This window comes from Phytophthora infestans, genomic scaffold, assembly GCF_000142945.1.
Source record: "Phytophthora infestans T30-4 supercont1.3 genomic scaffold, whole genome shotgun sequence".
NCBI lineage: Eukaryota > Oomycota > Peronosporomycetes > Peronosporales > Peronosporaceae > Phytophthora > Phytophthora infestans.
In genome coordinates this window covers 3,145,520-3,159,526 of record NW_003303756.1, presented here as the reverse complement: position 1 = coordinate 3,159,526, position 14,007 = coordinate 3,145,520, and the positions used below count along the sequence as shown (strand labels likewise).

Here is a 14,007-nt window from a genome sequence, read left to right as displayed (position 1 = left end):
TGTTAAAACACGCCAGCCCCAGCATTGTGACTTTCGCAAAGCAAACATACCGGCACCGGTATCCCCGAAGGACAAAATCACATGTGGGTACCACAAATTTTGTCCTATCGAAGCAAAATCACTATTGTGCACCACAAATTTTGTCGTATCGAGCCTATAGGACAAAATTTGTGGCATACAATATTGATTTTAGGCGATTTCGAGATTTTATGAATGATAAATGTGCTGGAAAACAAAGATTACCAGACAAGAGCTATTATACCGGTAGCATTAACGACATCGAGGCTTGCATTACTGTAAAGTGGAAAACCTGCTTGACCGTTCCATTCAAAAACTGTCTTGCCACTTCCAAATGTCACTTGCGGTGGCCAGCCAAGGGCTCTTCTCGCCCATAGACGCTTACGAGGCCTTACACTGGTCAGGCGTAATGCTAAGAATACATTACTCGCTCCCCGGTTGGTCCTTCGCTTCTTCTCTTGATTCTACATGTATGCGAAGAGCATAGAAAAGCAACAACGCTAGAAATTCCTCGGTTACCTCTAAACTCCTCTCCTAACCAGCATAGGAAAGGTGTAATAAACTGGCCCTGGAGAGGAGGGGAGAGGAAGGCCGTCTGGGGGCTGGCGGCGAGAAAGCAAAGTGTGCTGAGATCCTCGATCAACGGCTCTCAGCCAAACAGTTGGTTGAGAGAGCCCCTCTGTTACTTAATATCTATCTTTAATACGATACGTCCCAAACATTATTTGCAGTCTACTGGATACACTCACCCCTCCAACAATTGAAGTGATCTTCATACTTGGTGCTCCATGTCAGGTTGAGTTCATTGCTCGTCCTTGTGTTCGTTGCTCGTCCTCGCTTCTTGTGTAAAACTGCACGCCTTCTCTCCGCTATTGTTTCCTTGGCCTTGCTTAAGCTAGCAACTGGGTTCTGTCGACGCACGCCTGCTTCGCTGAGTCTGCTGTCCTGCTACCCTTGTGTCCCTGGCCGCGCAACCACTCGCTCCCTCGAGAGCCTGTCATGGCACGAGCGAAGCAGACTGCGTCCCGGTCAACTGGTGGGCGCACCCCACGCACGTCACTCAGTTGTCGCGCTCAGCGGAAGACCAATTCGACTCGGAGTGCCGCGACAACGTCTCCCTGGTATGTCTGGACCATCTCCGACCGTCTTGTCTCGCAGGTAACTCACGAATCGCGATAATATGTTGAATGCATAAATGCTGCAGGGAAAACGGAGGTTTCTTGGGAGCCCCGCTGGATCCTCGAGGAAGACGGCTTCACCGAGTATCTCGAGATCGTTGATCAGTACAAAGCCACCGGAGGTCCCATGACCTTTGCTGAGCTCGCTTTCTCGTGGCCAGACGACTTCTCCCAAGCCATGAGTGCCTCGCGCGATGGCCGTGGCACCTTCCGTGTCCTGAATCGCGCTGTCGATGCCCTTGGGGTCTCAGACTGATACTCGGAGGCTGCTGTCGATGAGTTGTACCGTGCGCGTGCTGAAACTGAGATCCCATTAAGTCTGCCGGGGCTGTGTGGTCCATACTATGGACCTTTGTTCGGAAGTCCAACCGCGCTGCCCGTGCTGCTGGTCGCACCGAGATCTGCGAAGACATGATTGGTGTGAACCAAGTCCAGTATCGCCTGGACGGCGTCCAGGCTTGCATTGGTCTATCTTATGGGTTGGTAGTACCTGGTGTGTACGTATACGCAGGCGTCCTTCTAGGCCCTGAGCGTACGTCGCACGCGTTCATGCTGCAGGTGACGACGCACGGTCGTTTCGTCTCTGATGACAGCGTCGTTCAGATGCCGCTGCTAGAATGTGTCTTTTTGTGGCTGGTGAGTGTTCGGTTCGCTCGACGCGTTATTATTCGCAGAAGTGCTGGTCCCGACGAAACGTAGGCATAACTAAAAAAAAAGTACGATTTCTTTTCATTTTGAGCAGTTTACTACTTGAACTTGTGCCTGGAACTTGAACATAATCTTGAAGTTTGTAAACCTGGAATATTCCACGGGAATTTGAGTATTTTCGGTAAAAATGCGTCAATCTCGAGTTTTGAGTTGCCGCCGTGTCCGTTGACGCACACTTTCGTCCTTGGGTATTTGTCGCCGTCGTTTTCTTGATCTCTTGGGTGTCTTCGCTTCATACGCTTGAATTAAGCCTGTCACTTGGTGTAGGCTCTCGAGCGGCTCCCGAGTCGTTTTCGCCTCACCCATCCACCGAATGAGATACTGTACGGCCCTTACGCTGGCGCTTGTTGGTGACCGCTTCCATGAGCTCGCCAACCTTGCCGTCGTGTAGAATTACCATTTGATGTCGCGAGAGTCGAGTTGGAAACTCGTATGACTTGAGCGAGCCGGTGTTGAAGATAGGGTGGAGCTTGAGTCCGGGCGGTAAGTTGATCTCGTACGCGTGTCGATGCACCTTGCGCATAACGGAGTATGGTCCAATCCCCTTGGGGCCGAGCTTGCGTGAGCTAGAGAACCCCGTTTGTGTCGTGTCCAGATTATTAGTACTAAGGTACACTTGATCACCACGTTGAGCTCCTGGTCCTTACGCCCACGATCGTACACGTCGGCCATCCTAGACTGAGCTTTTTCTATTGTATCTAGACACAGGCGAAGCACGGCTGCTTGATGTTCCATAAACAGAACGCCTTGACGTCGTCCTCCGCGCAATCCTCTTCGACTTGATTCGACAACAGCAGAGAGTACTGACAATGACGGTGAAACTCAACCCCCCACAAAAACTCGACCCCCCTTACAGTGCAACTTAAAACTCAAGTAAAAATGTTATTTGGATTTTTAGCCAATAAGATAGTTTCACATATATTGCTGGACAGCACGCCATACTGGCGCCGTACAAACAATCCTGCTATTGCTGTTTCTGCGAGGTGATGGACGCACCTTGTCAGCAGAACAACTACACCGTCAAGCAGAGACGGGAAGCGTTCGAGCGGATGGCTCTGGAGGGATGTAAGCCTACCGCTCGGGCGCTTAATATTCCATTAGGTACATTGAAAGGCTGGAGAAAGAAGGCAAAACTGCTGTTTGAGCTCAAGGGACCCCAGACAAGCAGAACGACAAAAGGACAGGACGCACAGACTAAAATCACATTTGAGCACGAATTGGTCACCTTCATGAAAGACGTCCGTCGGGATGAAGCGGTAAATCTTCATCCAGACATATTCTTTATTGCAGATACTAACGTGTATATATAGTATTTGTGTACTAGAGGCATTATCGAGTATATGAAAATGGAGCAGGGGGTTTGGCTGGAGTAGTATATAGCCGATAAATCATCTCCTCAGCGCATTGAGCGCGTTGATGCGTATGTGCCAACGGTTTGCAGCTCGGTAAGCATCTCTTTTTACCATATGCTGGTTTAATCAAACGTTTTAGCAATTAATCCTATTTTATTAATATTTAATCAATACATATTGCTTAAATATCTTTTCTTAATGTTGTAGCCATGATTTTTCTGTTCAGAAACTGCAATTTACTAAAAAGGATGAAGATGCACTACAAGAAATCCATTTGAACTTTGCCATCGAGGTTTGGAAACAGCATTCTCACTTCCAGCAATCCGCCATATACAATGTCGACAAGACATCAATATATTTTGACACCCCACCCCACAAGATTTGTGCTCTCAAAGGCCGTCGTGGCTCCGCTAAAGTGAAACACACGCAGAAAAACTCTGGTAGACTCACTGCAGTTCTTACCATTAGAGCGGGTGATAAATTTTGTTTAATGATTTAATGATTTTCTTATGTTTAAACTAACTTATTTATCTTTCAGGGAAAAAAACAACCAATACTGCTCATACTACGAGGAATGCCGGGCGGGACTATGGAGACGAATGAACTTCCGACGTATCCTGAAGGCCACGTGTGCACCGTCAAAGAAAAAGGCTGGATGGACGCCACAGTGTGGCAAACGTACGTTTTGAGGTTGCTAAAGTACGAGATTGATGCTCCGTCAGTCCTCTTGCTGGACAATTTTGACTCTCATATTTCCGAAGCAGGTCAGAGCGTTGTGGCTGAAGAGACATCTGCAATTGTGGTCCCCGTATCTGCTAACAGCGCCTCTGTGAGTCAGCCCCTTGACGTGGGCGTTATGGGACCACTCAAGAAAACGTTGACAGCTAAATGGCTACGAGAGAAGGTTGCCGTTACAAGAAATGCGAAGGAAAAGCGTCTGGCTGCCGTAACACGCACAATTAGAGCGTGGGTGAACACATCTACGGAATGTGTTATTAAAAGCTTTGAAAAAGCAATCCCAAAAGACCCTGTCGTGATGGTGTAGAGCAAAATATTACAGGTCTTTGCTTTTTTCGGTGGTGTGCGTTTGTTTAAATTGTTTTTTTTCTACTTTTTATAAACTGTTGGGTCGGTTTAATTTTTACCAATCGCAGGTGAGACCACGAAAGGGGTCGAGTTTTTTTGTCTTGTTGGCCTTTCTAAAAATGATTTGAAAATGCATGTCTACGGGGGGTTGAGTTTCACCGTCCTTGTTTGTATGTTGTGCGGGACGTAGCCAATGTCAGCTTCTAATGGCGACATCTTGATGCTCGAGTTGACGGCTAAGTTGATGGCAAACTATGCATTCGCAAGGTGCACATCCCAGTCATCCTGTCGCGGGGATACGAAACAGCTAAGGTACTTTTCTAGAGTCCGGTTCATCCTCTCTGTTTGTCCATCACCTTAAGCTCGGTATGCTACTGTCATCTTGCGTTTGGTGCCCACATTGTCAAAAACTTGGCTCCAGAATCCAGAGACGAACGTGGTATCCCTATCCGACACAATGTCTTGCTGTAGACCGTGAAGCTTGTTGTCGATGAACAGTGTCGCGACCTCTTTAGCAGAAACCGTCTTCGTCGTCGCGATGAAATTTGGATGCTTGGTCGACCGGTCCACAACTACCCAAATCGAGTTCTTCTCGCTCTTCGTGTCCGGTAAGTCCGTGATGAAATCCATTGAAATCGAACGCCATCATTCTTCCGGAATCTGTAGAGGCTCCAACTTCCCAGGGGTCTTCGTCAATCGAGGATTGTTCCGTCTGCACTCTTCACAATCGGTGATGTACTTTCTGATCGTACGGACTATCCGCGGCCAATACCAGTCAGCACGTAGCTTCAGGAATGTGTGATCCGTGCCGGGATGACCACCGTAATTAGAATCGTGTACTTCAGCGATAACGCGATGTTTCAGCGCTACCACGTTCGGGACTACGATCCGATGTTTTTTGTCAGTCGCTCCTTGATACCAGAGTAAGTTCTTCTTCTCGAAGAAAGCTTGTACTGTTTCTCAGAAACACCACAAACGCCTGATGTCGTACCACGCCGCTCGATCGCGCGTCGAATCTCCCGAATGACTTTGTCTTTTGTATACCGCTGATAGCGGACTCGATCAGGTCATTCGTAGGTCGAATTTCCGCTACGCGAAGCTGGTCATTCGTCTCTTTGAAACCTGGGACAAGCAAATCATGGAACTACTTTGTTTCAGGCTTGGTATCCGGTCTTCGAATCAGGGCGTCCGCAATACCATTCTTCGCTCCAGGTAAGTACGTGAAAACTGGTGGGTATTCGGCGAGGATGTCGTACCACCGGGCCAACCGTCGATTCGCCATCTTCTGCGGGAAAATACCCTCGAGTGACTTGTGGTCCTTCTCAATCATTGCTAGTCGATGTAAACAATAGATTTGAAACGCTGCTAAAGCATTGGCGATTGCAAGTAGTTCCTGCTGCTGCATTGGATACTTGAGCTCCGCTGATTTCATCTTCCGGCTAGTGTATGCGAATGGTCGCTCGACCCCATCGACGACTTGGAACGGCACACCGCCCACCACAAACTGGCTTGCATCCGTACGTAAGTGCATCTGTGACGTAAAATCAGGTAATTGCAGCACCTGAGAGTCGTCGCTTCAGATCCTTGAAGTTCTTCAGTTGCACTGCGTGGGCGTAATCCTCGAAATTGCGCTGGTTTTCTTTTTCAAATAGAGTAAATAGCGGTGCTGTCAGCTCAGCGTACTGCTCACAGAATCGTTGGACGTATCCGGTCAAACTGAGAAGCTGTGAAGCTACTTTCGGGCTCTTGGTACTGACCAATGGATTGTCTGCACCTTGTCTGGGTCGATGCGAACTCCGTTCCGACCAATAAAATCACCAAGATACGGGATCTCGTCAGCGCAGAGCACACACTTTAACAACTTCACATACAGCTTGTTCTCCTTTAGAATCTCCAACACGTCACGCGGATTTTGCAGGTGATCGTCAATGTTCTTTGACTTCGTAAACACGTAGATGTCATCGTAAAATGATCTAGTGTGCAACAACCCCTTGATTAATGACGACGTCAGTCGATGCATGGTCGCAGGAGCATTGCTGACTTCCATAGGTAGCACCAGGTATTCGTAGAGACGGTTTGGAGCTTGGAACGCTGTGTACTTGACATGATCCATCTTCATCCGAACTTGGTAGCACGCTGACATTAATCCATACACGAAAAGTAATAAGCACCGGCCATACTGCCGAAAACGTCTTCCTTTCGCGTCATGGGTACGCTTTGTCGGATTATGTTGCTGTCACGCACCGGTAGTCATGGACAATGTGCTATCCCATAGGTTTCCGCACACAGAAAGTCGGTGCTGCGTGAGGGCTGATGCTCGGTCGGATTAGCCCCTTCACAATCATCTCGCGTACCCACTTGTCGATCTCTGCCTTCTGCTGCGGCGAAAGACGCCACTGCTGTCGATACATTGCAATGCTCGGGTTCTTCACGTCGATACGGTGTTCGATTTCGCGCTCCATTGGTAGTCCATCGGGCAACTCCGGCTTGAATACATTATCCTTGTACTCGGCAAGAACAGTATACGCTGGGTTATCCTTAAAGGTTTCCCAGTCTCTGCTCAGGAATCGCTTAGTTTTCTCCGATCCAACGTGTCAGGTTCATCGTTCCTCCTGAGGTCTCGTTCGATCTCTCTGACCGTATCATTTGTCACCACAACCATGAAATCATGTTCTGGTTGGTCCTTCGCAGGTCGCCGTAAGAACTTCCGTAGCTTCTTCCTTGTGATGTACTGGATCTCAGCTCCTTCCGAGTCAGCAACGCCAAGAGTAAATATTGATTCAGCTCTGGCGCTCTTCTTCTCACTCTTTGAGAGCTTCCCCACGCCCTCAGCTGGCCTTTCAACGCCTTCAGCTCCGCCCTTCAGCTGTGTTTCTGGCACGGCGGCTCGACAGGAGTCACGGCCTATCGCGGAAGTGCTTTCGCTATCCACAGCATCGTGAGGCACAGAGCCATTAGCCGGACTGCACTTCCGACAGGGGGTCGAAATGTCCGCCGTCGAGGCTCCATCTGAGACGCATATCTTGAAGCATCGATTCTTCTAGTCGATATCCGGATGTACGTCCACAAAGAATGGCAATCCGAGTACATAGTCAAACTCTGCAGGAATATCAAAGACAACCGCAACACACTGATAATCCGGGACATCAGTGAATCGGACCTCAATCTTCACCAACGTCAGGGTAGACACTTCAATCTTGTTGTCACCAAGCTTTACTTTGATGGTCCGATCAGGATAAATGTGTGTCTTAAGTTCATTCTTCTTGGCAAATCCACGTGGTACGTAGACGGTCGTAGCACCGCAGCCCAACTGGTACTTGGTAGCGAAGGTGTTCCCATCCTGTACCATTGACCCTTCAATCGAAAACAACGATGCACGAGTATAGACGAGAGGGTCTTCGCACAGCAGATTCAACGTATCCTCGTTTACGGTTAAAATCTTCTTCGCTATCCTTCGCCACGTCAAGTCCCTCTTCTACTGGCGTGGCTGCTCGTTTTCCTCGTCGCTCTTCAGCTTCTTGCAGTCACGCTTGAAGTGTCCTGGCTTCTTGCTGTAGTAGCCCACCGGTCCTTCCTTGGTCTGTCCCATAGGGGCGTAGTGGCCTGGCATGAAGAACGTTTTACTGAACGGCTTCTTAACATTCGATTGATTAGATCTCACCCGTCCACGAGACTGTTGCTCACGCTCTGGTTTCTCGCGAGCCGGCTTGCGTTCACCACCGAAATGAGACATCTCATACTTGGCAGCTTGGTCCATTGCCTCACTCAGCGTTGCCGCGTTTTGCAGCTCGACGTAGGCTTGTGTCGCCCGCTTGAGGCCATCACAATTGTAGCTGACTTGGTCGACTTCACTCATGTCCTCAACGCTGAAGATTAACGACGAGTACTTTCCATTGTACTCTTCGATGTCATTGACCTGGTGGAGCTCACGTAGCTTCTGCCGCGGCACCGCTTGGTAGTTGGAGGCTTCGAAGTGTGCGAGGGTGTCATCCGTGAGCCGACGCCACGTCTGCTCGCCCGCAGGAGTTCTTGAGGCCCAGAACAGGAACCATCCTGACGCAGGTTCCTCCATCGCTGTCCCAGCGATCGAAAGCAGCGTGTAGTTGTCGTCCGTCGCATCGTGGTTATTGATTCGGCATAGTGTCTCCACTTGGAAAATCCACTGGCGCACGTCGTCATCGCGCTTCCCCTTATACTTGGTCAGACTGCTCGGAACGCGAGTTTGGCGTTGGTCGGAGAGTGTTGCGCTTGGGTTTCAGCTTGGCGTGCTGCCATCTCGGCTCGCTGTACGAGCTGAGCTTCCAACTCCGCTCGTCTCTCTCCTCCCGTGGGTAGCGCGATCTGGTCGTTCTTGCGCGTAGCAGGGGCCATGGTTGTCGAGTCTAGACCAACAAGTGCTACCAGTGTAAGAACACTGGCCCTGAAGAGGAAAGGAAGACCGTCTGGGGTCTAGCGGGGAGAAAGCAAAGTGTGCTGGTCTCCCCGACCAACGGCTTTCAACCAAACAGTTGGTTGAGAGAGCCCCTCTATTATTTAATTTCTATCTCTAATATGATACGTCTCAAACATCTCCGCAGTCTACTGGATATAGAAGGCCGGTGGCATTGTCCACTCCAATTTCGAGCGATCCACTTTGTACCAGAAACGATGTGTCGAACGGATTCTCAACAGTCGAAAACATTTTAAATGAGGAAAGCCCTGTATTGTAAATATTCAAGCAACTTAATGAAGCATTTTAGAAACTTTACTTCGTTGAATCCAATGCCACATCAAAAAGCGGCACCCTTTGTCCGATTTCGTTTTTAATTGCAGTTTCTAGAGTACCCAAGCGTCGAGCCTGTGCATCCTGGATACCCTTTTTTCTTAAAACAAACTAGATATTAGCTCCCATAGCGTGCATAAGCAGATTTCCCCAGTATTCCTAACCTTCGGAGTTTATACGCCCGACTGGACTTCTTGTCTCGCAGGAGTCGTCGAGGCTTCTTCTTCTTCTTCTTGAAAACTTTAGTGTCCAACATACCAAACCTCACATACCCAAATAATGGTCTGATTATTGGAATACAGACGATTAAATTAGCGCTCCACCTCACGTGAAATCGGTCTCCGGCACCGATCGAAAGCACATTCCGACGGCATTGCCCAGGGTTTCCCAGTCAAGCTTAGAAGTATCAACGCAGGCGTTGACACTCGCAGTTAATCAACTCTGAAGCCTTGAACTTAAAATGTCAAAACAACAGCCATTTATCCAGCTCTGTCCGCCATTTTAAATACTACTAGTATCAAAAGTACCTTTGTGATGTCGGTGCCGCTCAACAAACCTGCCTGCTTCCTCACCGCAAAGTCTAGCTCATCAAGACATAGGCCATCCAGGTTACCCTCGTGGGGGTAGCACACACCCGGATACAATGTATCCAGGTACGGTCAAAATTGTCTGAACGGAGATCTACCAGATCTACTGCGTTCCCCTTGATATCCTGCAGTAAAGCGCGCTCCCAGTCTCGAAGCTTTCGGCGATCTTGGTCCGGGAGATTTGAATCTGTCAACAAGGACCGTAAATTTGGGGGAAGCCGGGGTTGTCTGTTTCAAATCACCGTTTATCACGAAGAGATCACCGATGACTCATCGGCAGTAGTAGGCTCATCGGCGATGAGCCTACTGCGCTAATACTTGGCTTCAGGGATCGGAAAAAATAACTTTTTGGGCAATAATACGTACAATAGTGGGGACAATATTTATTATTGGAGCAAACTGCAAAAACTAAATACAAAAATTGGGCAATAATACCCAATACAATACCTTAAAAGATAAAATAGAAGAGTATAGAGAAACAAAGTCAAAGAACTGGTGTCTGCGTGGGCCAACCATTGTGCATTCTCGCTCTTTCCGACTGCGACTTTGTTTTCAAACCCTTTTCAATCTCACTTCGCTATTTACAAGCATTACCACAGCTCAAGACCAGCAACTTTCCCTTTTGCAACCCGCCAGCACCACTATGTTCACAAGCGCTGACATCTGTGCTTTCTTTTTCGAAGCGGGAGCCGACTATCGCTACACGTGCAAGATCTGCAACGGGGCTCGCAAGCAGGTCCCCGCTACCGGCTACTCCAACCTTTGGGCTCCCACCTGGATCCGTCTTCAAAACTAGTGCACTCACCGACTTTTGAGAACGCGGTAATTAAGGTGGCAAATGGTTCTCCATTAACTACTGCTGAGACCAAATCCGTCTCGAAATTTGCTTCGGATCGACCGACTGGCGTTGGCGATAAACGCAAGAGAGGCCGCGCTCCAGACTTCGCCACGACGATTCTGCTGGAAGGCTCGGCAGCGCGCGGGACAGGTCGCTCGTCTGTGGTCTATAATGCTCTACTAACGAAGATCCCGCCGACGAGTAATGCGTGCGAGCGTCTGTTCTCGTAGACGAAGCTTATTCTCACTCCGCAGAGAGGGCGGTTGACAGATGCCAATTTTGAGGTGCTAACCTTTCTCCGTGCTAACCTTGATATGTGGAATGCAAGCACCATCGTTGACACCACTGCAAGCGACTGAGAGGTGTTAATGAGGACGTACGTTCGACGATGGAGACGCATAAGTCCAATATATTCATTGTATTGCAAAGTTGTTATCATTGTTTCCTGTCGTATTGCAGTCGCTATTACGCAGGTGATCGTTCTTCCGTAAAATAAAACATCTTACTTCCCGATCCCTGCTTGGCTTGAACAATACTGCCTTCACGAACGAGGAGTGTCCATGAGAAAGCAGAGTGGCTTAGTTGACCATAGTCCCGTCCCGATGTTTTTCTCCTCTTCTCTAACGGGCTCATCTCTTTCGATTCCTACTAAACTAAGCTTTGGCCTACACGCTAGCGCGAAAAAAACTACCAGTCGAAAGAAACTGGAGCGTATAGCTCATATGACAGGTCGAGAAGAAATAGAGAGAAGAAGACGACGTTACTTGTAGGCGTCAAAAGACGAAGTGAGCACTTTATTAGTATTAGGAAGCCATCAATAGCTGTACACCAGCCATTAGTGTTTGTATAGCTTAAGCCAGTCATGCCGACTTAAACAGGACCTCCTAAATCTCATTATAATATCTTGGAGTGACGAGGTCAAGGTAGTCAAACTGTTTAGAGGCTACTTCAACAGCCTCCCTGCCTCTGAACATATTTTATCAACTGACAATTCTATGTTATAACAGAGGTAAAACTTTCTTTAAAGGACTTTCCTCAGGCCTTGAAACGCCGCCAAGGAAGTCGCTTAGGCTAGCCGATCTGACGTTATCTGCAGTTTCTGCTAGGGAAGGAGGACGCTAAGTGACACGCCTGGTATAAACTCGAGGATGGAGCCCAACATGTCGTCTCTACTTGCCGCTGCTACGAAGCAGGCTCCCCCACGCATAAACAAAAGAAAGAAGAAGAACACACCGCAAAGCGATTGCGCGCTCGAAAGAAGGCACGAATTGCTGCTCGAGCTGCCGCCACGCACACTGCGACGGTCACGTCGCGCACTACAGCTCCTCAGGCCGTTCCAGAGGATGAAGCAGTCTCTGAGACTGGGCGACCAGCGTGTGACGCTGTGCCAGAAGGTTCAATGGCTCAAGCATCGGCAGAGGCTGTTTCGGAGGGCAGAGAGTCTTTTCCAGTTGCAGAGGGCGCTTCTATGAGGGACAAGAAGAAGCGAGCATCACGGACAACACAGCAGCTTGCGTCAGCTCTCATCGCCGCGCTGGAGGATGAAGAGAAGGCTTCTCTAGCACTCGTGGCCATCACTCCAACCTATGTCACTAAAGCGGAGGAATTTAATGATGTTTCCATTTGCCACACTGAAACCACAAACGTGACATATTCTGACACCGACTATGTGTCTAGTGACACAAATGATGATAGTGGCAGCGACAGTGAGATGTTTTGGCGCATTTATGACAAGAATTACGAGCGGTCGAAGTTGACTATCACCGCAAACTACGTGCCAACCAAGGAAACGTGGCAGATTGCTAGGATTAATGACCGGCGCGGTGACTTGCTATTGGAATATACATACCAAGTGCTGTGGAATAGTCCTCTCGTCAAGAAACGACGGTATTATCAGTGGACATGGGAACCCCGTTCTCAGCTGCTTGCCGATAATTTCCGGAAGGAGATCGAGCTGGTCGACAGGTGGAAAGCTTCTAAAGTCAAGACGTTCGATCATTTCTGGCCTACCGATGAATTTGGCAAGAATGCTATCGGTGCGGACATGGAAGGACTCTGCATTTTCCACGCGTTGAAACGTGCAGCATAATTAACCGGCCGTCCGGATATTGTTACAAGGAAGGACATCGACGACTTTGTGGAGCACCAGAGGACTTCACGTGGAGAGGACTTAACGAAGGGGACATCGTGGAAGGTGGTTCTCGTCTTCTTGCGTCGCCTACGTGATGCTGGCCCCGACTTCATTTGTAGAGCCATTGCTCTGGATAATTTCGCGGTTCCTGGTCGGCGTGGCGTCCGTGTACTCAACAAGATCAAGCTCAAGAATGGTGTCTATGTTGTTGCTGCTTACAGCCACCAAAACGTTGGGCATGCTTTCGTACTCACAGTCCAAGGCAATGACCGGCTTATTTACGATTTGGAAGAAGGTAAGCCTGCTGAGTCAGCGGAGGATTGGATTGATTTCTATGCGTTTGTTCGTCCGCTCATTGTCTGCAAGCAGAAGTAAATGATAGGAGTCAGTAGGATTTCAGCGGGTTTGAGTAACTGATAATGAACTTTCCCAGCAAATAGGTTGTGATGCATGGATAATTTTAAATGAACCCGTGTGTCTAGATAATTTGGTACTTGACCAGGGAAACCTCAACGAGGGAAAACCTTGTGCGAACAAAAAGATAAAACCCATTGAAAAAAACAAATCTTAAAAGAACGCAAAATATAGACACGCTTCATGCGCTTGTATGATCGGTGTATTTCTATACTGAGTGACCGGATTCTGCTTTCAGAGATTGCATTCTGAGCTTGGCCCTTAGTTCTCTAAACTGGTGTTTGTCTAAAGCTTTAGTGAAGATGTCAGCTATCATATCTTTCGTATTGCAGTAGGTGACGTTGAACTCATGCCGCTCTACTTTCTCTTGTACAAAACAGTATCGTACGTGTATATGTTTTGATCGTCCGTGAAGCTCGGGGTTATACCAGATTTTGATGCAGCTCTGATTATCCTCGTATAAAGTGTTAGCCTGTGTTGTAGCGAAGCCAAGTTCTTTGAGGAGATGTTTAAGGAATATCATCTCTTGCATGCAGTGACATAGGGCAATATATTCTGCCTCTGTTGTAGAGAGAACTACAGTATGATGCTTTCGCGAAAGCCATGAGATAGGACCGCTAGCTAGCATTGTCACGTATCCGCCAATGGAGCGTCTCGAGTCGGGGCAGTTGGCCTAGTCAGAGTCGCTGTAGGCAATCAGTTGATCGGCAAGGTTTTCCGATGTAATATCGGTCAATCCTCCCAGAAGAAGACCGTATTCTTTCGTTCCAGATAGGTACTTTAGACCACGAATGCCTGCTTTCCAGTGATCCATACCTGGATTCACTAGAAATTGGCTGACCTCTCGCATGTAGAATGCCATATCGGGTCGAGTACCGACCATTAGGTACATGATACTGCCTACGGCTTGGCGATACGGAATCGATTTCATCG

At 48.5% G+C, this 14,007-nt stretch overlaps 1 protein-coding gene across 1 annotated transcript; it reads left to right on the top strand.

Moving 5' to 3' along the window:
* Positions 1-4,961: 4,961 nt before the first annotated feature.
* Positions 4,962-5,392, top strand: PITG_02681 (uncharacterized protein; the record flags this gene model as incomplete). The annotated part of the gene is made up of 3 exons (XM_002907541.1): positions 4,962-5,090; positions 5,135-5,235; positions 5,290-5,392. 3 exons carry the CDS (start codon positions 4,962-4,964, stop codon positions 5,390-5,392), a joined length of 333 nt encoding a protein of 110 aa, XP_002907587.1.
* Between the last annotated feature and the right edge of the window lie 8,615 nt (positions 5,393-14,007).